Raw genomic sequence first — 27987 nt, 5'->3', positions numbered from 1 at the left:
GCCATTGTTCCATTTACCTGAGTAGGCTGGTGCTGGGGTAGAGCAAAGCTATGCAGCATTGAGGCCTCAAATTACCAGTCTGCTACTAAAGTTAGTAACGCTCTTGTAATGATAGATAGATAGATAGATAGATAGATAGATAGATAGATAGATAAATAGATAAATAGATAGAAGCTTACAAAGTCCTTGCTCTCCACCCACCATAAAGTTCTCACTACGATACCTCTTTTTTCCCTCTCAGTTTGTTTTTCTTTTCCAGGTAGTGAAAACATGCGCGTTCCCGACAGTGAGAGCTGGCGAGCTCTAGAGGGGCTCGCAAGCTTGAGTCAGTGTGTGCGCGCGCAAGAGAAAAAGAGTTGGAGTCACATCAGTGTGCGGCTGAAAGCTATCAAAACTCGCCAAGTGTTTGCCCTCGACTATCCTTGAAGCTTTTTGAAGGTTTGTTTGCCTGGAATACAAAGGGGACATTGTTTTTTTCAGGGTTTAATACCTTACCTCAGCTCTCTGGCACATTTTGGCGCCGCGATGTCTTATTTATTTTCATGCACTTGCTTGAACAGGTAAATTGTGCTCATATACCAAAGAGTGTCAGAGAAACTACATAGTATCTACGTCTGACTGCAAAAGGTGAGTTTATTTTATTATTTTCTTGTGCATGTCCGTGATATCGTAAACAGATTTCCACTTTTACAGTATGTTTTGATTTTGTGATTTATTTTATTGTGTTTATTGATATATGTTTTTAGTGTTATTCAGTTTCATGGAGTCTACGGGAATATTATTCTGGTTTGTTTATAAATGTGTTGGTGAAAATATCACGATTATGTAGACGTTTTGTTTTGGGGGTTGTTGCAAATGTTTTACTACGGTGTTAATTATGTTAAGCAGCTCAAATGTAGTTTCATTTGTGCAATAATCCCGTTATACCTATTTTGAGTAATGAAGAGAATCTTTGTTCACCTGCTCAGGTGCGACGCCCAGTCAGTCAGTCAGTCAGTCACAGACACGAATGCCTCACTGTGCTGCGCTCTGATTGGTGCGTTGTAACAGATTGAATGATGTGATTGGCTCAAACGGCTGTATGTCAAACATGAGTACGTTAAATTACATGTATTGAGAAATGCTGAAATGCAAAAATGCATTTTAAACCTTGCAAAATGTCATATTTAAGCGCCATTTTATATGCCTGTTCGCACGTTTCTTATCGTGTGGATCAGTTACACACTTGTTTCTTCATCTCATTTACCACATTCTGTAACCAAAATTGGATAACGTCTATATTTTTGACATTGTCCATGATAGTTTTTGTAAATATCTCAAAAATATTTTGTAAATATCTCAAAAATACACAGAAAAGTGCTTGTCTATATTTTAATTTATACACTGCCTAAATATAATACATCTGGAAAATCGTTAAAAATGCTTTTCTAAATAATTTTCCATATTGTGCCATAGGCTAATAAATAAAATGAACAATTAAAATGCAGTTATAATACAGTCAATATGATTAGGTAACCTGTTGACAAGTCCTCCTGTAGTTTCTTTGCTCATTGTGGCATTATCATTTTTAGCTTTGACACAGTAGAAATGTTTAATCTTTATGTGAATTAACTGTCTATTAACTGTTTTTCTACAGAGAAAAACGGAGTTCTTCCAGGGCACGCATCAAGCAAATATACAACAAATATATTTTTGTACTTTATATAAGTAGTTTTTATCAATCTGATATGAAAACGACTGGCAGTTAAGCACAAACTGTACTGTAGCGGTTCCTGAAATAGTAGTATCAGTAGTATTGATTAAGTAATGAAATCAGTGTAATGTGATCAAACAGACACGACCTGTTAAAAAGGAACAGACTCATCATTGGGTAACAATTCTGGTTGTAATGCGATTGTGTTCATTCCTTTAATTCAGTCTAATTTGATTCTTAGGTGGTGTTTTTATATACCGATTTTACTATAAAGAAGCTATGGGAGAATTACAAATTAAGCTATAAACCAAATACTAAGATTCAAGTGTTTTGGGTACTGAGATTTCATTTCATTCTAACTCATCCTGGATTAAACTGTTAAATTGTAATACAAGAGAACCATGAAATGTGACATGCAGTAATAAATGAAACTTAGCAGCTCTATAAAAACCACAGGAATTTCACATCTTTTCCACATGAGATTACATGTATTTCACATTATAACTGTTCCAAAACCACATTTCCCATGTGCAAAGCATGTTTTTGCACATGTGAAATTTATGTAGTTCATGTAGCCGTTCCAATTGGATTTTTACATTTTTCTCTACCTGATTCACTCTTCAAGGTTTTGAAAGTGGAACTAAGAAAATCAATATTCTTTAAAAGACTGACTAATGATTAACAGACCGATCTGAATGAGCTCCAGGTGTAGAAATTCCTGCTTAATGATTAATTTCTGCTCTTAAAGGGATAGTTCACCCAAAAATAAAAATTCTGTCATTAATTATTCACTCTCATGTGTTTCCAAACCCGTAAGACTTTTGTTCATCTTCGGAACACAAATTAAGATATTTTTAAAGAAATTTCTGTCCCTCCATTGACAGCTACGCAACTACCACTTTGACACTTCAAAAAGTTCATAAAGAGATTGTAAAACTAATCTGTATGCAATTTAGTCCAAATTTTCTGAAGAGACACGATCACTTTATATGATGAACAGATTGAATTTAGGCTTTTATTTACATATAAACATTCATCAACACACACATCAGTTGTGGTAAATGGAAGCTCAAGCATGTTTGCTTGACGTTCGAGAACCAGTAAGGTTCATTCTCGTGTGTTACGCATCACGTTTGAGCTTCTGTAAGTGGTTTGTTCTCGTGTGTCATTCAGGTTCGTTTGAGCTGCTGTTTACAGTATGTTCGCTAATCAATGTTTATATGTGAATAAAAGCCTAAATTAAATCTGTTCATCATATAAAGCGATCAAGTCTCTTCAGAAAATTTGGTCTAAACCAATTCATATGGATTAGTTTTATGATCTCTTTATGAACTTTTTGAAGCGTCAAAGTGGTAGTTGCGTAGGCTGTCTATGGAGGTACAGAAATCTCTCAGATTTCATCAAAAAGTTCTTAATTTGTCTTGCAAAGATAAACGAATATCTTACGGACTTGGAATGACACAAGGGTGAGTAATTAATGACAGAATTTTCCTTTTTGGGAGAACTAACCCTTTAAGGTGCGGTCACACTAGATTAATCATACTCAATCACTCATTCAGAGAAAAGTTCAGAGTTGTTACTGAGTTCCCTCACTGAGCGAGTCAGTTTTTGGTCATGCCAGATTCAAAATGAACCAAGAACCTTTACGATGATGTGCACTTTTGTGAGATTTTCATAAGTCTGTTCAAAAATATTCTTTAAAAAACAGTGATATTATGAGTAAGAGCTTGAAATTGGAACAAATCTATATTAAATACAACTAAATAATACCCTATAGTTTATATACACTATACCATTCAAAAGTTTAAAGTCTGTAATTTTTTTTTTTTTTTTTAAAGAAGTCTCTTATGCTCAAAAATACAGTAAAAACAGTAATATTGTGACATTTAAAATAACTGTTTTTCCATTTTAATATATTTTAAAATGTAATTTATTCCTGTGATGACAAAGCTGAATTTCCAGCATCATTACTCCAGTCTTCAGTGTCACATGATCCTTCAGAAATCATCCTAATTTGCTGATTTGGAGCTCAAGAAACATTTGTTCTTCTTACCAATGTTGAAAGCAGTTGTGCTGCTTAAGTGATACATTTTTTTCCCCCCAGAATTCTTTGACAAATAGAAAGTTCAAAAGAACAGCATTAAAATGGAAACTTTTGAAACAAAGTCACTTTTGATCAAATTAATATGTCCTTGCTGAGTAAAAATGTTAATTTCCTTAAAAAAAAAATCTTACTGACTCCAAACATTTGTATGGTAGTGTGTAAATCACCATTTAAGTTATATAATCCTGTTACCCATATTCATCGCAATGTCTGACGTAATTTTGCATGTTCAAAGTCTGGTAAGACCACACCTTTAGAGAGCCAGGGTGGGCCACACTTGTGGGGCATGAACCTGTTAGTGACGTTTAAATGGCTTTGATGTTATTACGATTTTGACGTTGTTACTCCCTCCCTTGGTGTATAAGGGGAGGATTTTGAGTCAATGTCACTCTATCTTGTTGTAACTCTTAATTGCTGCATGCTTGCATGCTCATTCTTGCTTTTCTCTCTTGTCTGATCTTAGGTGCTGGAAACCATGGATCACCTCCACTCCAAATCCCAACGTTTTCATCTTCTGCTCTTCATTGCTCTGTGCATTCTTCCTGGATCACTGGCACAGACTTCGATCCCAAAGGGCTGTGGAGATAATGTGGACTCCTTGTATTTCTATCTGTGTGACCTGAGTGCTGTTTGGGGTGTTGTAGTGGAGGCATTTGCAGCTACTGGTTTGGTGGCCACCCTGATTCTTCTGATCGTGCTGCTAGCCAGCCTTCCCTTCATCAGTAACAAGAATTGGCGCAGTTCGTTGGGGCTTCACACTGTGTTCCTGATCTTCACGTTTGGACTGTTCGCCCTCACGTTCGCCTTCATCGTCGGGAGGAACTTCGCCACATGTGCGTCACGCCGCTTTCTGTTTGGGGTGTTGTTCGCCGGCTGCTTCTCCTGCCTTCTCATGCAAGCCGTGAGGTTGAACATACTAGCCAGGAGGAACTTGGGGCCCAGAGGTTGGGTTTGGTGTTTGGGCGCTCTGGGACTCTGGCTGGTGGAAGTTGTGATCAACACAGAATGGCTAATTATTACAATTGTACGATACCCAACTAACATTAATAGAACCCTCGCTTCTGCCACTCCTCTTCCTGCCACTGCTGTTCCCTGTAACATTGACAACCAGGATTTTGTCATGGCGCTCATATATGTTCTAAATCTACTCTTGGCAGTCGTGGTGGCATCCTTACCCATATTGGCAGGTAAGCACAAGCGTTGGCGCAAAGATGGAGCCCTCATTCTGGTCACAGGACTGTTTTCGGTGGGCATCTGGGTGGCGTGGATTGTCATGTACGTATACGGGAACTTAAAGCATGGTGGGCCGACATGGGATGACCCCACCCTGGCTATAGCACTGGTGTCAAATGCATGGGTGTTTCTGCTGCTCCACACGGTGCCGGCGGTGTGTAGCCTGAGTGAAGAAGATGAGGATCCAGCTGTTGAGGAAGATCTGTACCCCAGTAGAGGGTACGAGAACATCCTGAAGGAGCAGAGCGCACAGAGTATATATATGGAGAATAAGGCCTTCTCTATGGATGAGCCCAACACAGGTAAATGCAAGCTTTTGAGTTTTTACTTTGTATTTTATCATCTTTGCTTTAAAGTTTTACAAGCTAGTTTTTATTAGGGATCCATAATATATCTGTGATAATTTCATTCAGGAAATATTAGTGTGTTTTTATCAGCATCGGTCTGATTAGGCTAATACTGGAAGCAGATAACATACGGGCTTTTTTTCTATGCCAGATATAAAATTTTCTACCGTACATCTATTTAATTTATTTGAGGTTTTTTTTTTCTGTAATCAGGTAAAATACTATTTATTTTTCCGTTATTTTTAAATAATGTTATTAGCTATCTGCATCTGCTAAAACATTACCGTTCAAAATTTTGGGGGTTAAAATCAAGGAATAAAATTAAAATTTTAAATAACTTTACTCTTTAAATACATTTTAATATATTCCTGTGATAGCGAAGAAAGCTGAATTTTTAGCATTATTACTCCATTCTTCAGTGTCACATGATCCTTCAGAAATCATTCTAATATGCTGATTTGCTGCTCAAGTAACATTTCTTATTATCTATGTTGAAAACAGTTGTTCTGCTTAATATTTTATGGAGACTGTGATACATTTTTTTCAGGATTCTTCTATTAATAGAAAGTTTAAAAACAGTGTTTATTTGAAATATAAATTTTTTTTAGTACCATTATAAAAGTCTTTACTGTCACATTTGATCAATCATTAAATGGATCAAAAGGACAGTAAACACATTTATAATGATCTTATCTGTGGTCAGGATATTTAATGTTTCTAACAGCAATTTGCATTTGACATTTTGCTAATCCTCAGAACTCAAGGGCATTATTGTTACTTTTACATGTCTGCAGCTTTTAAATTCATTAGAAGTATTCAGATAGCTAGCTGTACAGTAAACACGGCTATCGCAACAACGTCAAAGTGCTGTAGTTGGTTTGACAGTTTACGCCCACTACAGTGCCTCTTGTGGAAACACTAAGGCCTGGTTTCTCAGACAGGACTTAGACTAAGCCAGGATTAGGCCTTTGTTCAATTAGGATATTTAAGTAGCTTTTATAAATGTGCCTTTGAAAAAACTTTACTGTTGTGCATTTTTAGACATAACAATGGCACTGACATACTTTAAAGGGAACCCCTGGTATTAAGACTTGTATGGCTTAATATAACGTAAATGATGTCTCTTACTGAAATATGTAGTAGAAAACCCATGAAAGATTTACGTTATTTAAAAAATCCACATCGTTTTATACATATTTTAGACAATGGGCGGCACCATTTTGTTTGGATGCACAGTGTGTTCTATGTTGATGACATCAAATGGTTGCTCTTGGTGAGCTACTGACACTGTCCTATTGCTATTTTTACCGCAACACAACTCGGAATATAATATACGATGCCACATTGTGTGGCTTTTGGTTGTAATTTTCAGTCGAAGGGCAACAAGAGAAGTGATGTAAGTCTTCACTGGTTTACTAGCGATAAGAAGAGGAGAAAAGAATGGGACGTTGTGATGAATGTGGATGAATAAAACTTCCTAAAGACAGCTCAAACATGCATTTTAGTCTGGGACTAGGCTTAAGCCTTGTCTGTGAAACCAGGGGCCAGTTTAATCTGGATCAGAATGATTAGGAAATCCCATGTTTTGCTATTCAGGATCAGATAATCCATCTTACTTTTGTGCCAGTTTTTCAAAGTAAAATTGTATTGGATCACCCTGATCCAGATGATCACTTTTTCAGATTACCAAATCTGGATTACTAGTGCTATTACTGGGGTACTAGTGCTATTGCTTTTGCGTTCTCTCAGAAAAGTTTCAGGAAGCGTTCACTCGCAAAGAACTTTTGACTGGTTCCTCTCTTATAATTGGGCCAATGTAGTTTATAAACAGTGATAAAAACACTTCAAATTAAATATATGTTTGTTTGACATTTACTGTTTGGGGATTATTTTATGACACCAAAATCTCTTTTTTTTTTTTTACTTTACTGTAGGCTACCGAAAGGCTTAATAGGTATAATGATCACTTCTAATTTATTACTTTAACAGTTAAACTAATCAAGAGTAAAATAAAAATATGTGTGTATATTACATGATACAAATGTATTTTTTGACCAGTTTTATTACATTTTTGTTCCTGAAATCCACCCTTCTGCTGGGATCAGTATCCTGATTTTTTTTAATCAAAGGTATCCCAATCTTACTAAAACACAAACTGATGATTTGATCCAGATCACAACCAAAATTGGATTTTGTGATCTAATCTGATCTCAAAATCCTTTTTTACTTTCAAACAACCAATTTTAAAGATTTGATCCAATCCGATAGCTGAAATCCGATCAGATTGCTTTTGAACAACTGTCCCCAGGGCTGAGAGTGTAAAGTATACTTGTTGATTATGGGTGATGTTCTGACATATTTTGGAACAAAACAAATAAAAGTGTCTGTGTTCACGTTTCAGAAGTATCATAGGCCCTAGTATAAGGTGGCTCTGTTACGTATTAGAACTGTTAATGGACCTGAACATCATGAAAATCATTCGTTCAAGTATTTTAAAGGATGGATTCTCAATTTCCAACTTTAATTACTACGGATCTGAAACTTCTTTGACATAGTGTACAGCCATGTAACCTTAAATGTCTAGTTTGTGCCGTTTCAAAAGCTCCATGCAGTGATTACAAATTAAACTAATACTGCCAATCATATAATCCAGAAACCCAGTATGTCTGTGTCTGTTAACATACACTAAGAGGAGAGGGAACGTGTGACTTTGAGAGAGGACAAAGCTGCAGAACATGCTGGAAACAGGACTGAATTTCACAATAACTTCTGCTTACACCCCTGAATTTGATATGCTGATGTTTGAATCCACTCAAGTCTAATATCTGATGGTACCACACTGAACACGATGTTCATTCGTGCTCTCTTCCTCTTTCTCCTCCTCTCTCGTGTCTTCTCATTCTCTGTCTGTTTCTCTCTTTGTCTTTGCACCTGCTTGTTTCCTCTGGCCAAACATGCAAATATCTTTGCTGCCTTTTGATGTCCATGAATTTGAACCCAGGTTGCTGAGAGTTTCCATGCATTTGTGCATTCAGAGCTGTGTGTCAAACCTTTCTATTATAAATCAACAATATCCAACTGTGTTTACTCAACCAATACCTGATCCACAGTACGGTTGCATATATTCAATCATCTATCAATGACGTACCACAGGTATAACATTTCCTCATGTCCATCAATATTTGCATATCATTTGTGGTTTTGTGAAGTAAAAGGAATGCTTCTGTTTGTATTGAACAGGGAGTGTTTGAAAGTTCAAGAATCATATCTCACTAGTAAATGAATACCCAGAGCAAAATGGAAGACCTCTCCCACCCTGGCATGAGTCAATACGAGCACGCACTATTCCTATCTAGAGACCCTGAAGCATGTGTTTACATTAGCATGTCTCCACGGAGACTGAGGTGTGGCAACAGTATCATCAGTGTTGAGTATTTCACAGAGCGAGAGGACATTTCTGCCCCAATGCATCATTGCAACCTTATCAAACCGCAGTGCGTCATATGCCTTATAAATGCACAGGTCTGGTGTTTAAGATAACTTGAGATGTTTGTTCAGAGATTATGATAAAAGAAAGGTATATATCTCTAGGTTATTAAAACATAACATCTGCCTGTGTGTATATATACTAGGGGTGCATTGGTTCACATTACATTTCGGTTTTTATCACGGTTTTAGAGTCACGGTTTCGGTATTGTTCGGTATGTGCGATATTCAGGGAAAAAAGGACTATAAGGTCAAATAAAAATAAAGAAAATTAAAACAAATAATCAAACTACAAGCAACAGCACAAATAAATACAGTGGAGCAAAGATACAAATAAAATAAACAGTGCTTTTCAGGTACACCAATTGAATAAAGTAGCTAATCAAATGTAAAAAAAAACATTGAATATAGTCTTCACTGTATAAATTAAATAAAGATTAATCATTATTAATTATTAAGTTACAAAAGCTATTCAGTCAAGAGCAATAAGTGATTTCCTTGTCTTTTGCTGTTTGATTAACATTTAAAAACACAAAGACAGCAGGAATATTAGGCTGCTGTCACTTTAAGACACAATACACGGATACAGTACACTGATACTGAACACATGCGTTCTTTCTCGAGTGTTTAAGTTCACGTAAGACATAACCTACTATGTTTGCTAGGATACTCGCTAAGATGGGCATGTTGACAATTTTCAAGCGAATTGGCAATAAAATTGGCAATGCTTAAATGAATTAGTTATAAGAATTAGTATAGCAACGTGTGCTGTTCAGGTCTCACCTGCGGTCACGCGCTATAAACACCCGGGTGATGACGGTGACGTAAATGACTGGTCATATAGAGCATACGGCTCTCGCACTGAACAAAGTTTGGATAGAAACATACATTAGCCTAACACTGTCTTTTTTTATTTCTTTCTTTAAACAAACCAAATAGATGCATATGCGTCGTCAGATATGAGATTAACCGCGGTGCTAGTGCGTGCCAAACTGTGTTTTGAGAATGGTACGGTTCTTTTTTTTTTTTAAACCAAGAACCATTACACCCCTAGTATATACACACGCACACATCAAAAATTGATCAAATAAATAATACAATATTATAACAATATACAATAATTGTTATATTTGAATAGATTTTAAAATGCAATTTATTCCTGTGATGAAAAGGTGAATTTTCAGCATCATTACTCCAGTCTTCAGTGTCACATGATCCTTCAGAAATCATTCTAATATGCTGATTTGGTGCATTTCTTATTATTATCAATGTTGAAAACTATTGTGCTTCTAAATATTTTTCTTCATAAACAGAAGTTCAAAAGAACAGCATTTAATTGAAATATTTAGGAACATAACGTTTGGTCAATTTAATTCATCCTTGCTAAATAAAAGTATTCATAAAAAAAAAAACATTCTGACCCCAAACGTTTGAACAGTAGTGTATATTCAAATATTACATAAATATGCTAAATAGATATGCTGAAGATTTTGATTTCAACATTAGTCATAAATCTGAAATAAACTATAACACTAACATTCACTTGGTTATCTATTCACATTTATTGCATATAGCAGCTTTGCCATTTTGTCTCCTGATGAAGTATAAGGCATGTCATGCAAAGGTGTATTCAAGTCCAAACAATTAACATTTTTGTTTTAATATTGTTTTCTCAGCTAATAAGCCTGTGTCCCCATACGGCGGTTATAACGGCCAACTCCGAAGTTGTGTATATCAGCCGACAGAACTGGCCATCATCACCAAAGGAGTGGGAAATGTGAGTACACGTATTTTACTACTGATTTGACTATGCATACAACCACCAAGTCTTATTGTCCCTGTTCACAAACAAAATAAAAGAGCTACAAATTCAAAAGTCCTACTAAAAGAACCCTATGCATCTGCTTTCAGTGTTGTAGACTTGAATGTTTTGTGCATTTGTGTGTTCACCTGCCATATCTATTTGGACTGTGTTTTCGGCTGTAGCATCAGGGGGAATCGTATGACAATATGATTCCACGAGCATCCACAGGCACGCCGCTTAGAGCCCAGAGCGGTCACACCAGCCCGTCATCACAAGTTGATGATATGAGAAAAATATATTCAAATGTACGTGGGGAGCATTAGTGATGCTGGGTTTGTTTGCTTCAGGTCTCTCCAGTCTACCGCCTTTCAATTTTATCTGCCTTCCTTCATTTTCAACATGCATGCATACTGACCTACTGGCATTTGAACAGAATTTTTCTGTTTGTATTAATCTGATTGACTGTAAAGTGTCCTTCAGCTTCGTAAGGGTGCTGTATAAAAATGATTATTTCATGTATACCATTCATTTGGAATATGTGGAAAACCCAACTGAAGGATGTTTTTGTGGCCTGTAAACGTTAAAATTTTGTCAAGCTGTTCAAACATTGAAATGACAGATTTTTAAATTGTTTTACAATGAAGTTCGTAATCAGCCACACAAAACATCCTTCAATATTTTTCACTTTGGTAAAGAAAACAGAATCTGTCCTTGAAATTTCTGGGTCTTGCCTCTCGCTTTATCGTCTCTCTCAATTACACATGTCCGTGGGGAATTCTTCTCTTTGCCTTGTCATTCATTCTTTCAAGATCTGCTTTCTTTCCTAGAATGCACTTGGTGACACTAACCTTCTGTCTGGGATAGAGGAATTTAAAAATTGTGATTGTTTGTGTTAATTATTATTTTCATTTTTTGTAAGGTATGAGGGGGTGGAAGAAGAAATCAAATCTAATAAACTAAACTGTATGTTTTCTGGCTTTTCCTTTTTAAAAAATCATTTAATTATTGTTTTTCTCACCTCTGTCACATGAGACATCTATGTATTTTTCTTATAGACCTTAGTCTGGTTAGTCGCCATACTGAATTTAACAAGGATGCAAAGAAGGCTGTGAAAGATAGACGCAGTCTTTACAATGGCGAGCACTAAAGGCCCTGATATACTCACAGTGAAGTTCTTTTTCATTCTTCGCTTAGGGTTAAAACGAATTTCGAAATACGTGACTAGCGATCCGACGCCGCCCACGCTGCTGAGAGCGACGGTTAGATGAATATCTAAATATGTGCTGTGCGCTTTCCTCTCAATAACAAAATAAACACACAACAAAATTGAGAAAACAGCATGCATTTTTTTTTAATAAAGCATAAGAAAAGCATCTGATCATAGCAACATAGATACGTATGCACGAGATCTGCAATTCGCCACTCCTGTGAAGTCACGTCACGTTTATTTATATAGCACTTTATACAATAGATTTCTCAAAATTAAGCAGCTTTACTCTATTAAACATGAAAAACAGTGTCAGTGTCTCGTTTCATCAGAAGTACAACTTCATTTTCTGCTATAAAGCTGCTCTCCAGTGTGTTCATGTTTTCACTTGTGCATGTCTTACCTTGACCGACTAAACAGGAGAAATGAACTTTCCATTTGAAAGAAGGCGGAGCCTCCACACACACCTATCTATTACGCAATCATCACTGATTGTCACAGGTGTTTACCAGCCGGAGCGAATTTCGGGGCCTTAATTATCATATAATTATCACAACTCACAACTTTAAAACATTTTTAATGGAGTTTTTGGGTATGTTTACACAACAACGATGTACTGAAAATGTAAAAGTTTTTCCTTTGCACTTTTCATGTACAGACAACAACGTTGTTGTGAAAACGATTAAAAACAGTATTATTCATGCTAGGCCAGTAGTTGGCGATGTCACTTTGTAAAAAAACATTATGCGCCTATAGAATGAACACATAATACGCGTGTGCATGACGCCACCGTTTTCACAAATTCGTGTTTTTGTTGTTTACATGGAGATGATAACGTTATCATTTTCAAAAGCGAACATTTTCAGGCCACCAAAACGCTGTTGTTGTGTAAATGAACAGCCAAACCGCATAAAAGGTTTTCCGTTTTAGTGTCGTTTAGTTGTCTACTGAAAGGGGTTTCGTCAGCTAAACAATGTATCTTGTCAAACAACAGTTCAATCCATTTAAGTTTTTCTGTCCCTTGTATCCATTCCTATCAAAACTTAAAAATGGCGCTACCCTGATTAAGGTCTATTGCTACTTATTTCTTGGATCAACTTTAAAATATTACTCTAACGTTTCTTCTGTTTCTCACTGTAGGGAAATTTCAACAGAAGACCCCAGTGATCTGCTCACGCCAGCTGTTTTTTTTCCTGGTGTTTCTAAATAAAGATTTGTGATTTTGTTTTTCTTTCCATTGCTGTGGTCCACTGCACAGACCAACTTGAACTCAGAGTAACTGAGCAACAACTTGTTGGTTTGCTCTACTGAAAGACAATGCGTTGGGTTATCTCAACCTGATTGAAACGTTGAAGGTGGGAAATTGTACAGTATGGCTTGTTTGTGCATAGGATGGGACACATTAAAAAGATTAGTTGTACCAATGATTGTATAGACTACTGCAATGCTGCCAGCTGTGTTTAACCACAGACCAGCAAAGGACTGTAAAATAAATGTATGCTGGTTTTCTGTCACTCATTCTGTATATGGAGTTCTGACATGCTGCTTCTACCACTGTAAACATTGGTGTAGCGACACCATACATATGCATAAACTTTATTTACATATATAAAATATTAATAATGTGCAATCAGAATTTTGGTGCAGCGACCAGACTAATGACTATTTCATTATTTTTCCAACTTTGTATTTATTGTAATGTACAAATTACACTCAATCTGAACAGAATATCTTTGTAATTGTTCTGCTGATTGATGTATATATTAAAATTTAATTGAATGGGAAATTCAGTTTGAAAGGATGTTTTTTTTTTTTAACTCATCTTGCTGTAGGTACAAACAGCTTACCATGTGAAAAACACTGTTTTTGAAATTCTGAAATGTTACTGTGAGACTGATTGTGCATATGACATGGTCACAGGGATATCATCGGGATAGCTTCCCAAAGGGAAGTTAGTCGAATGGAAAATTCCCTTCACCGTAACCAGACATGACATTTACATAGATGCTGCTGATATGTTTTACAATATACCAGCATGAGCTACAGGGTTACAGATGGAGGGTTGTTAAAGGTAGCCATTACGTCATCACATGACCAAAGCATGGAAGATAGTTTACACGTTTTTTTTTCTTTTGTATTATAACTATTAGCTACGTATGTACTAATGACCAATGTCACCTTTATTTGTATAGCGCTTTATACAATACAGATTGATTCAAAGCAGCTTTACAGTGACAAACAGAAAAATAATGATGATGCAAATAGTTCAATTCTACTATAAAGCAGCTCTAAAAAGAAAATAGTGTCATTGTTCAGCTGAGGTCAGTTCAGTGTTTAATCAGTTCTGTTCAATAACTGTGTAAACAGGGCGGTACAAATGGTGTGACTGCAGTGGGCCCCTGTGGCAAACGGACCGAGGAGAAGCCTACCGTTCAATAGTTTATGATCAGTAAGATGAAGAAAATAATTTTTTTTTTCAAAGAAATTTAGGAAATGAGTACTTCTATTCAGCAAGGATGCATTAAATTTATGCCACCATAGGAATCAATTACATTTTTAAAATCTATTCAAATTTATTTAATGGTTAGTTCCTGTCCTTGATTCTGATTGGTCAATAGACCTTATGCAGCCCCGCCCCTTCAGTGCTGCGTTCGTTGTCTTTTGACTTCCGGTTTGTCTGATCTTACGTATTTATGAATGAACTGCTCGTTTTAAACATTTGTTAAGACATCTGCTTTAAACATTACAATGCTCACGATAACTTTCATTAACTCTACAACAAGTAAATCCATTTCACCAGCTAATTATTCTTCGACAGCGATGCCATAGAAATGTACAGGGCTACCGCAAAAACTGAAGTTCAAAGACAATATTATAAAGATGGTGGCGCGCATGTTTCTCTGGCGCATAAGGTCTGTAGCTGTGTTTTATTCACGATAAAACACGGCCATGACCGCTTCACCCAACGGTTCTGTGTATCACTACACAACACCCTTAGCAACCACTCTTAGCAACGTAAACTGTATGTTCTCAACTGATATTGTTCATTTAAGCTCACTGTATTATGTAGACGAGTATGGTGAAAGAGATAGAGTGAGCGAGTTTATTACCTGCATTCAGATTTAGCATTTTCCTTTAGGTCAGTCCTATGTTCATAATAAAAAATCTGTTTAAATGTCCGATGTATTATCCTGTCCTTTTAACAGTTAAGGGGTTTTCCCATGACTGACAGCGCTAGTCAAAGCATTTGTCAGTTGCGTCTTGTTCCGTGTTCACAACAATTCAGTCTTTTCAATGTAAAAGTCTTCGCTACTGACTGACACACCCATAAAGACCATCTAATGGTGTAATAATGTAACTTCTGTTGCTGTTCACAGTCAGGAACTATTTTTTTCTGGCGGAAGGAAGGCTTTTAGTGAAAAATTACTTCATGAAAGTTGCATTGATACTTGCATTGATAAATGTCATTTTATAATGTAATAATATTTTACATTTTACTGTATTTTTGATAAAATAAACCCAGCCTTGATAAGCATAAGAGACTTCTTTTTGAAACATAAAAAAATCTTAACAACCCAAAGCTTTTGAATACATTATCTGCATTATATCAGCAATCAGCCAGCCATTGAAAATCTCCCATACCTGTACTTGCAAAGCAAAAAACTCTCGGAGCAGTTTAGCAATACAAAGTACAGACTTTGTAGTATGTACAGGTGTATAAAATATCAGTTTGTCTTTGGGAACAGTGCTGAGCAATTGAGTGTAGCTTTGGGTGCCTCCCTCGTCCAGTAGCCTAATTCAGACTTTTCAGAAAATAAGGTTGCAAATAAAGCTTCACAGAATGTTCTTTCCATATAATCACAGCTACACAAAAGAGTCAGCAGTAGCTAAAGTTTTTGCATAGGCTATCAGTGGTTTTCTATTCCAGTAAATATTCTCCTGTATGTGTATTAACAGTGGTTTTATATTCCAATAAATATTCACCTACGCAAATGTACCACCAAATTATCATGTATGCAAATGTACCACCAAATTATATTATATATTGAGGTTATCAATGCATCTCAGCCTCCACACAATGAAAGGGTCCAATTTTGTTTAGACCCCAGTATTGTTTAAAACGTCATCTTACATTTCTAATATACAGGTTTGGAATGAGTAAATGATGACCTTTTTCATTTTAGGTTGAACTAGACCTTTAACTTTCCTTCCCTACATTCTGTTCATCATACATTCAACAATTCACCAGCAACTGTCTTACATTTCTTCCCGACGGTGAAATAACAATAGCCACCTGAGCTAAATTTACAATAAAAACACAAACTTCTCAGTTTTATGGTATGAAATGTGATTTAGGATGCGTCTGCAGTTTGTCCACTGTCTCCGATCACCTTCAGTGGTGTAGACAAGTTCACCCCGGCTGCCTTCTTGGATGTCTTCCCTGCAGCCCGTCCCGACCGTGTATCAAATGTTAAGCACTGCCGGTAAAATCTAGATGCTGAATCTATAGGTAATATGATCAGCATTTTCTCCTCACATTGAGAACACAATGTGCTGGGTATTTAAGGAGAAAGCAGACATAAAAACATGTCCTTGAGACACAAGCATCTTTTCTCCAATGACATTGCATAGCTATAATGTTTGCGTCTGTTTGTTATTCTATTCCAAAAGGACATTTGGCACATTAAATGAATGAGTAGGTGTTATGGACATATCAGTTTTTCCACCCACTTGGCTAAATTACGTAATATATCTACAGAATGTAAATTGTTCGCAATCTGGCGGCCTGTATAGTTTAACAGGAGGCAAACCTTTAACAAGACAAGTTGATTTTAATTATTGCCACCTGTCAGAGTCAGACATCTATTTTCGATGCACAACATTTTTCGATAAGATCTATTTTCTAGTTAAGACTTCATTCCAAAAAGCAGAATGTATGTATACATGATAATCAGAATATTTTGAATAAACGCAATTATGTGTATATCACATATTCATTTCATTTGCACATATTTAAAAAACTGATTTATATTTGAATATGGACAAATGAACGTAATATGTGCTAATGCCTATATATATATATACATATATATATACCTATATATACTATATATATATATATATATATATATATATATATATTAAAGTAAAATATATTTACGTTAATTATTTGTATATAGGATTATATACAGGATTAGTTTCGACTTTCGAGGTGTACAGAGACTTTAACATGTAAACTCACATAAATTAAGTTGAGGACTTAACAAAACAAGTCATTACAGGAGTTGTAATGCCCTAAACCTCACTTCAGGGCATTTTTGTACTAAACCTAAACTCTAGCTGAAACTGGATCTATGTTTACAAACCGATTTGCATCATATCATAATTTCCAGCTCCGAGCAGGCTTACAAAGAACTAGCTGTTTTCATCCAGGTGGGGCGAGAGGCTTTATAGAGATCCATGAGGTTGGTTATCTGGTTTATGGAGTCACCACAGTGCTTATTAATACTGACTCACCCATTAAAACTATTCTTATATTCTGTATTATACAATCTTCATTCTTTACCACAGAACTTCAAAAGACTGACCCTTTGTCATTTTGTAAAGTTCAAACGATAACGTTGCTGTAAAATAGAAAAACAAAGGTGTATAATTTAACCACACTGGGCATGTCATGTTTGCTGAGAGTCTTTGACGTTATAGTTAACACAATTGTTGGGAAACATATAAACTTAGTAAACCAGAATTAATTCATCTGCAAACTCCCGTTCACCTCACAGTTCATCAAACACACCCAGTGACTCATTTATAAAGTGCTGCCTTCAAGCTGAAAGAACATGGATAAATAGCTGCTACACTATTTTTAAGTGTTTTTAAAGTGATATTTATGTCAGCAGCTACTGCTAAATTAGTCTCTGGTCAACATTAGCTGAATGTATGTGGTGACTGAACATGGCCGCATTTCTCAAAAGCATCATAAGCCTAAGTAGATCTTAGAACCACTGGCACCAATGGTCTCTACGATCAACTTAGGTCACGATGTTTATGAGAAATGCAGCCCATATATGTTGAATTGAAAAAGTACCTAAAGTGTGATTTGTATCAAGGAAGTTTACAGCCCACAGACATACACAACCATTTTCTGTTAGTCTAGTAATATTCTTCTAGTTACCTTTTAAATATAAGACTGACTTGATATGTTGTAGTGTAAGAGTCCAGCTAGTAAGAGTAAGAGTAAACCTCACTCCTTTATTGGTGTTGTGACCCGGATGGCAGTGAGGTTTACGGGGGGTGATTTTAGAGGAGGCCAGCTAGTAGGAGCTGTGCAGATAAACCTCACTCCCCTGATCTTAAGAGGCGCACTAGCAACTAACGTTAGAGACTGTGGTCTTTAGTGTCCTTGTTAGTGCGCCCACCTCCCATGCCGGAAACGCCAGTTCGAGTCCCACTCAGAGCGAGGCGAGTAGGACTGGAGGGTTATTGGTGTCGTGACCCGGATGGCAGTGAGGTTTAGGGGGGTGATTTTAGAGGAGGCCAGCTAGTAGGAGCTGTGCAGGTAAACCTCACTCCCCTGATTTTTAGAGGAGCACTAGCGACCGACACTAGAGACTGTGGTCTTAGAGTCCCACTCAGAGCGAGGCGAGTAGGACTGGAGGGTTATTGGTGCCGTGACCCGGATGGTCACTAAATTACTTCCTAAAGATTATGAAAAATTATGTAATGTACTGTTTTTTCTCAAAATTACCTTTTTTTTTTTTTTTTACATTTCTGAGAAGCGGAAGTCGTCACTATAAACTACAACAAATATATTTTTTGTGTTCCCATTTGCTCCAATAGCAAAAGAAAAAAATCCACAATAGAGTTTATAAGTCTTTCAATGAGAGGAAACAAATATCTAGAGCTTGATTATGGTGGTCAAAAGAGAGAAAGGTGTACAATTTGCAGTCACTACCTCAGCTGTTGTGTTAGAAACACCCACAAACCAGCGTTAACTAGTTTTCTGCAATTGTAATTTAAAATAAATAAATAAATAATAATAATACAAAATAACAAATTTACGATGTTAATAACTGTGGAAATGTCATCTCAGTCTGTGAAAAGGGTCCATTATACAGTAAATGCTTATACAATAGCCATCAATAGCCATCAAAAGCCATATGTTGTCAAAAGGTTTTAAACTACCGTTTCAATGGTAACGCAATGTCCAATTTTAAAACAATTTTCACAGAATGAATTTTGAGTGTGAAAGCTTTCGAATGATACCTATTTTATAAATAATAGGGGGAAAAGGCAATAAGGGCAGCAAATATTATTTATGATTTATGGCAAATAAAATTTTCGCAATAACTGTGAACCAAAATTTGTTGTGAAACAAACCACATAATAAAATTAGCACAAATAATTAATTTGAACTTCTGAGGTATACAAACAAACTACTTTTTCTGAATTTTGAGCACCTTTTTTCATTGATTTGTTGAAAAAGAAGTAAAAAAGAACAAAATAAATACATTTCGTGCCCTATTTGCATAAGTCAGATTATTAGCCTCTCAAAAGAAGTTGTCTCGAACAGATTTTAGAGAGAATACCGAAATTCCCACAAGAGTCGACTGGCTTTGATCTTAATTGGACCGTTCTCATGACTCCTGTCTTGTTTGCCTTGTTGCCCTTGTGGTATCTCTGCTGGGATTCAATTTGTTGTACCTTGTGACTTTTCATTACACATAACAGCCTCACAACACAGGAAGTTGCTGTGCAATTATTATTAGCAGTTACTTCATTAACTCACACTCTAAATTAGCTTACACAACAAATCATGACTTTAAAAAGTCAAAAAGTCAGTGTCTTTTTGTATAGTTCAATATGTTTGCAGAAGAGATCCATATATCAATAACACTATCCATATTCATTTCATCTTGCTGTTGGACAAGATAGAAGAGCAGGGCAGCCTGTCACAAAGGTGTCATTCTGTGACCGTCTCAGCGAGCCTGTTAGGAAAAGAGGGGAACAGTGACGTCTTTGTGCGAGCTGGACAAAGCTGGACCTGTGTGAAAGCAGGTTAATGTTCCTCTACAGGTTTGGAAGCCAAGGACATCTGAAGGACCCTCACACACAGTTATCCAAACCCACCTCTGGATTCTGCTCTCGCTCTCTAACACCCCGAGTGAGAGACACAATGACAAACTCAACAGAACTGTAAACAAAGCAAGTGCTCCCACACTCTGAACCAATTAAAAATCTTCAACATGCAGTATTTGAACAGAAGGCAGTACAAAAAGATCCAATTCATAAGAAAATATCTCAGTATAACAGAGCAGAGGTGTGTGCTGTAACGGCCCTGCTGTGCGTTCAAGTGGGGTGTGGAGAGCTATAAATAACACACTTACAGTGCAGACAATTGTGCAGACAATTTTCAACTTCTCAGAACTGCTAAAGAACTGTTGACACATGGAGAAGTGTGTGTGGGTGGCAGAAAGCGTAATGACTTAGCAGTGAAACAGGACGCCATGCACAAGGAAGAGAGTCCCAGAGGGTTCCAGGTGTTTGTCCAGTGTTTTGTCTTTACATTAGCAGGTGAATTAGTCCAGAAAGATTAAAAAAGCTTTGTTTAAAAAAAAAAAAAGAACTTTGTTAATAAAGATAATAAAAACAGACGTGTGAAGGTTGTACACAAGCTGAACTGATCTAAAGTTTCACAATGTTTACTTTGTTTTCTTTTTATGACATGAGTACTATAACTTTCAGCAAATGGTTCTGTTTGTGCACTTATATTATCACTTATATTAGAACTTATTTGACAGATTTAACTGTTTTACTCCTGTTATTATATACCCAAAATGGAATTTCTTGGAAATATTTATGTAGTTACTTTTGGTGTATGAAATGTGAAAATATTTCTTCACAATATGTGCATATATGTGACCCTGGACCACAAAACCAGTCATAAGTCACTCGGGTATGTTTGTAGCAATAGCCAACAATACATTGTATGGGTCAAAATTATCGATTTTGCTTTTATGCCAAAAATCACTAGGATATAAAGATCATGTTCCATGAAGACATTTTGTAAATTTCCTACCGTAAATATATCAAAAATGTATTTTTGTGAGTGGATATGCATTGCTAAGGACTTTATTTGGACACCTTTAAAGGCGATTTTCTTAACATTTTGATTTTTTTTTTCTTTTTTTCTTTTTTGCACCCTCAGATTCCAGATTTTCAAATAGGCAAAGTCAATTTTGAGAAAAATCAATTTAAAGTTTTCTGAAAGTTCCAAAACAAAATCACCTCGCAACCATACCTTAGAATCCCTGTTAATAACACCTAATTTGGCACACACCTCATCAAAATCGAATATCTATAGGAAAATATATATATTCAACATTTTTTGTTTCAATATTTTACTTCAATGTTTATTGGGATTGCGCGCTGTCTGAGGCGTCTTTGTGCAAGCTCTTCGGATCTGTCAGTCAACACGCGTAAGATCGATTTGTTTACATCAGCATGAGTTTGAAAATCACATTTCATTGGTTCAGACTCATGCCATCAAAAATTCTTTAAAATGCTTTAAAACGATACCAAACTTCGACTAATGAGGAAGTTGATGAGGGGAAGCGAGCAGGGAAAAACTGCATTTTTCATGGACAAAGAAAAGGTACTCCTCTCAGAAAACATACAAATAAATATACTTTTAGATGTTTAATTGCTATTTGAAGCATTTGGATCGCTAGATGAGGGCTTAATGAACTCATTTTTGTGAAAACCTCAAATTCGACCAAAATCGACATTTTTGTTACTTGTTTTGCCTGTAGCTCGTAATTAGCCCGTGCGTATTCCAACTCATTTTGACAGCATACATATATATATATATATATATATATATAGTTGTGCTCAAAATTATTCATACCCTTTGTAAATATGACCAAAGAAGGCTGTGAAAATAAAGCTGCATTGTTCATCCTTTTGATCATTTATTTTAAAAATGTACAAAAATCCAACCGTTCATTGGAGAATAAGAATTTTAAATGGGGGGAAAATCGTTTTGGCAGCAAACACTCAAGATGAGTTTGGTGCACACAGAAATAAAAAGTACCCCATTTGTACAATGAAATATACTGCTGGATCTTTAATGTTGTGGGCCTATTTTTCTGCCGGAGATCCTGGACATCTTGTTCAGATACATGGCATCATGGATTCTATCAAACAGCAAAAGATAAAAAATCAAAACCTGACTGTCCCTGCTAGAAATCCAATAATGGGCTGTGGTTGGATCTTCCATCAGGACAATGATCCAAAACAAACATCAAAATCAACACAAAAATGTGTCACTGAGCACAAAATGAAGCTTCTGCAATGACCATCCCAGTCCCCTGACATGAACCCCATAGAAAATGAGTGGAGTGAACTGAAGAGAAGAGAAGAAGCACCAACATGGAGCTGGGAATCTGAAGGATCTGGAGAGATTCTGTATGAAGGAATGGTCTCTGATATCTTGTCAGGTGTTCTCCAATCCCACCAGGCATTATAGGAGAAAACTCAGAGCTGTTATCTTGGCAAAAGGAGGTTACAAAAAGTATTGAATTCAAGGGTATGATTAATTGTGAGCAATGTGTATGAGAGAAAAACATTTATTTCATAATGAGATTATGAGAGTACTGTATGTGCACAAATATACTGTATATACAGTATGCATGCACAATTGTTGCACAATTGATGAGCTGTACCAACGCTATCTCACGACCAATTCGTACGAATTCGTACGACCTCACTCGTCTAAACCCCAGTGACAGGAAGGTTTAGGGGCGGGGTTTGGGTTAAGTCATTTGTACGAATTCATACAAATTTGGCAACTCGTAAAATATGTACGAATTAGCAAAAAACGCACAAATTCATACGAGTGAGGTCATACAAATTCATACGATTTAAGCCACCTCGTAAAATATGTACGAATTGCCGTGAGATCGGGTTGGCTGTAGTTATTGAACTAAACTGAATCAACTCACTTCAGCTGTATAATGACACTATTGGCTTGTTAGATCTGCTTCACAGCAGAATTTGAATTTGTTACTACTGTGAAGCCGCTTTGAAACAATCTGTATTGTATAAAGCACTAAAAATAAAGGTGACGACTTATGTATATTCAGTATATATTTACAAAATAAACAGAAAGGCAAGGGTGAAAACTTTGTTTCTCAAAACATTGAGTTTTGATTTCTAAGTGAACCAATTATGTATAAGTGTTTTCACACATGATCATTGGGTGTAGGTAATCGGGAAATGAGTGTGGCATTTGAATGGCAGTGCTTCCCAAATGAAACAAAAGAGCTTTCAGTTTTGAATAATGTAGGGAACTGCAAAAAGTTTGTTTTACAATTGCAAACTGAGTGTAAAGCATATTATGTGCTTGCAGTTTTGCAGACTTGGTCTGAAGATTATATATGAGTGAATGGTTTCACGGAGTGGGCCTCAAGTGCCACTTTTAGTGTCTAAGCAGTTAAAAAAAAACACACACTTTTACACAATGAAATACCTACCTCACAATATAATGCATAATTTTTGTTCTCATGGCTGTTTCTAGCACAGGCAGACAGTTCAGTAACAGAGCAGAAAGGCATTACAGAGGGCCAGGAATGTGCAGACCTTGTCAGAAAATATGCCAGGGCTTATTGTGCTGCAAAGAGCATTTCTGTCGCTGGGATTAATGTATTTAAAATGTCCCAGTCTGATTTTGGTCTGAATGAAAAAGACGCTTATGCATTTTTATGTGTGACTCTCTGTTAGGTAAATCTTCTAATGCCTTGTTTTCACATTTGAAATGTGTCCAACCTATTTGCCCCAGGTAGAATCCATATCCAAGTCATAGCAACGTGTTTGAAAGTAATCCAGTGTGTGTGTTCATCTGTATGCGCACGTGTTTGCGCGCTTACTTATCGAAATATGTGTGTGAAAGCATGTTCAAGGACCATTCCTCTTCTTGAACTGAGGACATACTCGCATACCATGCATAGTTACTGATTTACACAGTCAGAGGAGCGATCAGAAGTGTTCTGTCCAGGCAGCAGTTCACATGCACATTAAAAGCTCACCGTTTTCATACTTACTGTTTTGCATGCTTTATTTCCTTATTGAGTGATATCCATTGTCTATATGAATAACAAGGCAAGAATAAATGTCACATGTAAATATATTTCTGTCAAAAAAACATTGTGTTCATACATATCAGAAACTTTGAAATTCAATAATTCGATGATTTTGTAACTTATTAACGAAAGGATCTTGTAAGCTGCTTTAAGGGATAGTTACACAAAAATGAAAGTTGTGTCATCATTTACCCTCATGCTGTTCCCTGTATGACTGTCTTTCATCTGTGCATGGAACATAAAGATAAAACTGACAATAAAAATTCAATGTTGTTTCAGATCCCATTGACTTTCACTGTATAAGCTAGATGGGCATTTTTTTATATATATATATATATATATATATATATATAAAAATATATATATATTTGACTCTCGAGTTAGGGGGGGCAAGATTTTTTTTTTTGCCGGTACAAAAAGACGTTTTCATCAGCAAATTATTCGCAGAAATTTTAAGCAAACAGGTTTAAGTTTGCTTGTTGTTTATTTACTAATTTATTTAATAATTCACTTAATTTTATTATCACGGGGAATGACGCGGACGACGATATGTGAATCAATGTCCATAATTTTGCGAGCAACTGGTGATAAAGACAAATGCCACGTCGCAATATTGAAAATGAAGGCGAGCTACAACTTTGCTTGAGAGTTATGCGAGTGAATTAGTCTCACACGCCAGTCAGTTATTCACTACAGAACAGTAGCGGCTCCTGGCCATAAATATAGGTGGGGCAGATTCTGGGTCTTAGCGCTAGTTTATGATAACCATTTTCTAACCTTTATATTTTAATCACACATCAGCCACTTTTGGCAGAACTCGAATGCCTGAGGGTGGTGCTCTAATGATGACTGACAGACTTTAGTGACACAAAGAATCTTAAAACTGTAGTATTTATTGCTTACGAATGTTGTTTTTAGAATAGTTATGTAGGAATTCGAGTGAGGAAAAATGTCATGTCAATTTTCAGAACAAACATAAACAAAACAGAACTACTGTATATAAAAGCTATTAACATGAGCACGTTTAAATTAAAGTGTTTATACTCTCGTTAACTTATGCCACTCCACATAGGAAGAACAGACATGCCAAACAGTTACTGACTGATGCAGACCTGATATCGCATAAGTAATGATGCATAATACTGACTGATGCAGAAGTAGCATAATAATAATAATAATTTAATTTAATAGCCCGCCGTGCCTGTCCGCTATACGCCACTGTGAAGGGATAAACGGTGTTCAACTGTGCGCAATGTCGCCCATGTATACAGGTGCTGGTCATATAATTAGAATATCTTCAAAAAGTTGATTTATTTCACTAATTCCATTCAAAAAGTGAAACTTGTATATTATATTCATTCATTACACACAGACCGATATATTTCAAATGTTTATTTCTTTTAATTTTGATGATTATAACTGACAACTAAGGAAAATCCCAAATTCAGTATCTCAGAAAATTAGAATATTACTTAAGACCAATACAAAGAAAGGATTTTTAGAAATCTTGGCCAACTGAAAAGTATGAACATGAAAAGTATGAGCATGTACAGCACTCAATACTTAGTTGGGGCTCCTTTTGCCTGAATTACTGCAGCAATGCAGCGTGGCATGGAGTCGATCAGTCTGTGGCACTGCTCAGGTGTTATAAGAGCCCAGGTTGCTCTGATAGTGGCCTTCAGCTCTTCTGCATTGTTGGGTCTGGCATATCGCATCTTCCTCTTCACAATACCCCATAGATTTTCTATGGGGTTAAGGTCAGGCGAGTTTGCTGGCCAATTAAGAACAGGGATACCATGGTACTTAAACCAGGTACTGGCAGCTTTGGCACTGTGTGCAGGTGCAAAGTCCTGTTGGAAAATGAAATCTGCATCTCCATAAAGTTGGTCAGCAGCAGGAAGCATGAAGTGCTCGAAAAACTTCCTGGTATATGGCTGCGTTGACCTTGGACCTCAGAAAACACAGTGGACCAACACCAGCAGATGACATGGCACCCCAAACCATCATTGACTGTGGAAACTTTACACTGGACCTCAAGCAATGTGGATTGTGTGCCTCTCCTCTCTTCCTCCAGACTCTGGGACCCTGATTTCCAAAGGAAATGCAAAATTTATTTTCATCAGAGAACATAACTTTGGACCACTCAGCAGCAGTCCAGTCCTTTTTGTCTTTAGCCCAGGCGAGATGCTTCTGACACTGTCTGTTGTTCAAGAGTGGCTTGACACAAGGAATGCGACAGCTGAAACCCATGTCTTGCATACGTCTGTGCGTAGTGGTTCTTGAAGCACTGACTCCAGCTGCAGTCCACTCTTTGTGAATCTCCCCCACATTTTTGAATGGGTTTGGTTTCACAATCCTCTCCAGGGTGCGGTTATCCCTATTGCTTGTACACTTTTTTTCTACCACATCTTTTCCTTCCCTTCGCCTCTCTATTAATGTGCTTGGACACAGAGCTCTGTGAACAGCCAGCCTCTTTTGCAATGACCTTTTGTGTCTTGCCCTCCTTGTGCAAGGTGTCAATGGTCGTCTTTTGGACAACTGTCAAGTCAGCAGTCTTCCCCATGATTGTGTAGCCTACAGAACTAGACTGAGAGACCATTTAAAGGCCTTTGCAGGTGTTTTGAGTTAATTAGCTGATTAGAGTGTGGCACCAGGTGTCTTCAATATTGAACCTTTTCACAATATTCTAATTTTCTGAGATACTGAATTTGGGATTTTCCTTAGTTGTCAGTTATAATCATCAAAATTAAAAGAAATAAACATTTGAAATATATCAGTCTGTGTGTAATGAATGAATAAAATATACAAGTTTCACTTTTTGAATGGAATTAGTAAAATAAATCAACTTTTTGATGATATTCTAATTATATGACCAGCACCTGTATATATATATATATATATATAGCATATAGTTCTGTGATTATCTTTATGGAATGACTAACTATAATAAGATCTTCCAACGTGGACACACCTGCTCATGCAATCATCATGCAATTCGAACCACACCAATCTCTGCTCTGATAATGTTGTGTATCAGACCTGTGATTTTTCAGACCCCAGTCTCCATGCTAACAGTATCACTGAGGACAGGTGTGTATGTTAAATGACATAATGCCATTGCACAATTTTCAACTTGTCAGGCCAGTTGCCTTTAATGAATACCTTTGATATCAGTGTTTTCGCACCTAACAAAACATGATTAAACTTGTCTTATGAATGGGAAAATTCCTCCCTTTTAGGTTAAAATATTCTCAGCTAATCATTTGAAAGGCATGCCTTGTTTTTCCAGACTTAATCACAGGAAAACCAAGCCTTGTTTTCTTCAGAGTCAAACTGGTTTTGTTTTCGTGGGAACTCTTGTAAGTGATTCTGAGTCATCAGTATCGGTAATCTAAATGATGTAAATATCCTCTTAAATTAGCTGAGACATAATATTGTTTTATTATATAAACTAAAACAGAGGGTTAAGACAGCACGTATACTGAAAATGAATATTTTCTTCCATGCATGTACATTTTATGTAGGTCTCATGGGTGCTGTGTGTTCTGTTTCTATGGACGTGCCTCTAAAACACTCAGTCCTGTGGGAATGGCTGGATGATTATATGCATCACTGATATTTTACAACCGGGCTGACCATAAAAGTGCCACCCATACTTTAAAATCTACCTTTAATACATTTATTTTAAAGCTATTTTTATTTTATTTTTTTGTCTATAGTTTAAAAGAAATGATAATGTAGAGACAACTGACCATCAAAAGGATAAAAACAGCAAAATGAAAGGTAGACTTGAATAGAAAACAGCATTGTTTGTTACTCACTGCATTAATACAAAAAGGCCTAACACAATTTTCATCACAAAGATTTACATTAATTAAAATAAAACAATAAGAGTATTTCTTTCACTATAATATGCAAATTGTATTTAATTAATTATAGATTTGTATTATCAAAACTTAACACCGATTATTATTAT

General features: G+C 36.3%; 1 protein-coding gene across 4 annotated transcripts; it reads left to right on the top strand.

Annotated features, from left to right (window-relative positions):
* The first annotated feature begins 290 nt into the window (after positions 1-290).
* On the top strand, positions 291-13660 carry gprc5c (G protein-coupled receptor, class C, group 5, member C). Of its 4 annotated transcripts, none has more exons than XM_051915660.1 (6): positions 291-438; positions 561-627; positions 4261-5332; positions 10540-10640; positions 10850-10972; positions 13015-13660. In XM_051915660.1, exons 3-6 carry the CDS (start codon positions 4273-4275, stop codon positions 13039-13041), a joined length of 1311 nt encoding a protein of 436 aa, XP_051771620.1. In that variant the 5' UTR covers positions 291-438; positions 561-627; positions 4261-4272; the 3' UTR covers positions 13042-13660. The 4 variants fall into 4 exon arrangements, with proteins under 4 accessions (XP_051771620.1, XP_051771622.1, XP_051771621.1 ...); XM_051915661.1 differs by adding an exon at positions 11587-11630 and having other exon boundaries at positions 304-627; XM_051915659.1 differs by having other exon boundaries at positions 306-627.
* The last annotated feature ends 14327 nt before the right edge of the window (positions 13661-27987 follow it).

The sequence above is a fragment of the Ctenopharyngodon idella genome, chromosome 12, assembly GCF_019924925.1.
Source record: "Ctenopharyngodon idella isolate HZGC_01 chromosome 12, HZGC01, whole genome shotgun sequence".
Taxonomy (NCBI): Eukaryota; Metazoa; Chordata; class Actinopteri; order Cypriniformes; family Xenocyprididae; genus Ctenopharyngodon; species Ctenopharyngodon idella.
Note: the sequence above shows the minus strand (reverse complement) of the source record. Positions and strands in the feature narration are given on the sequence as shown.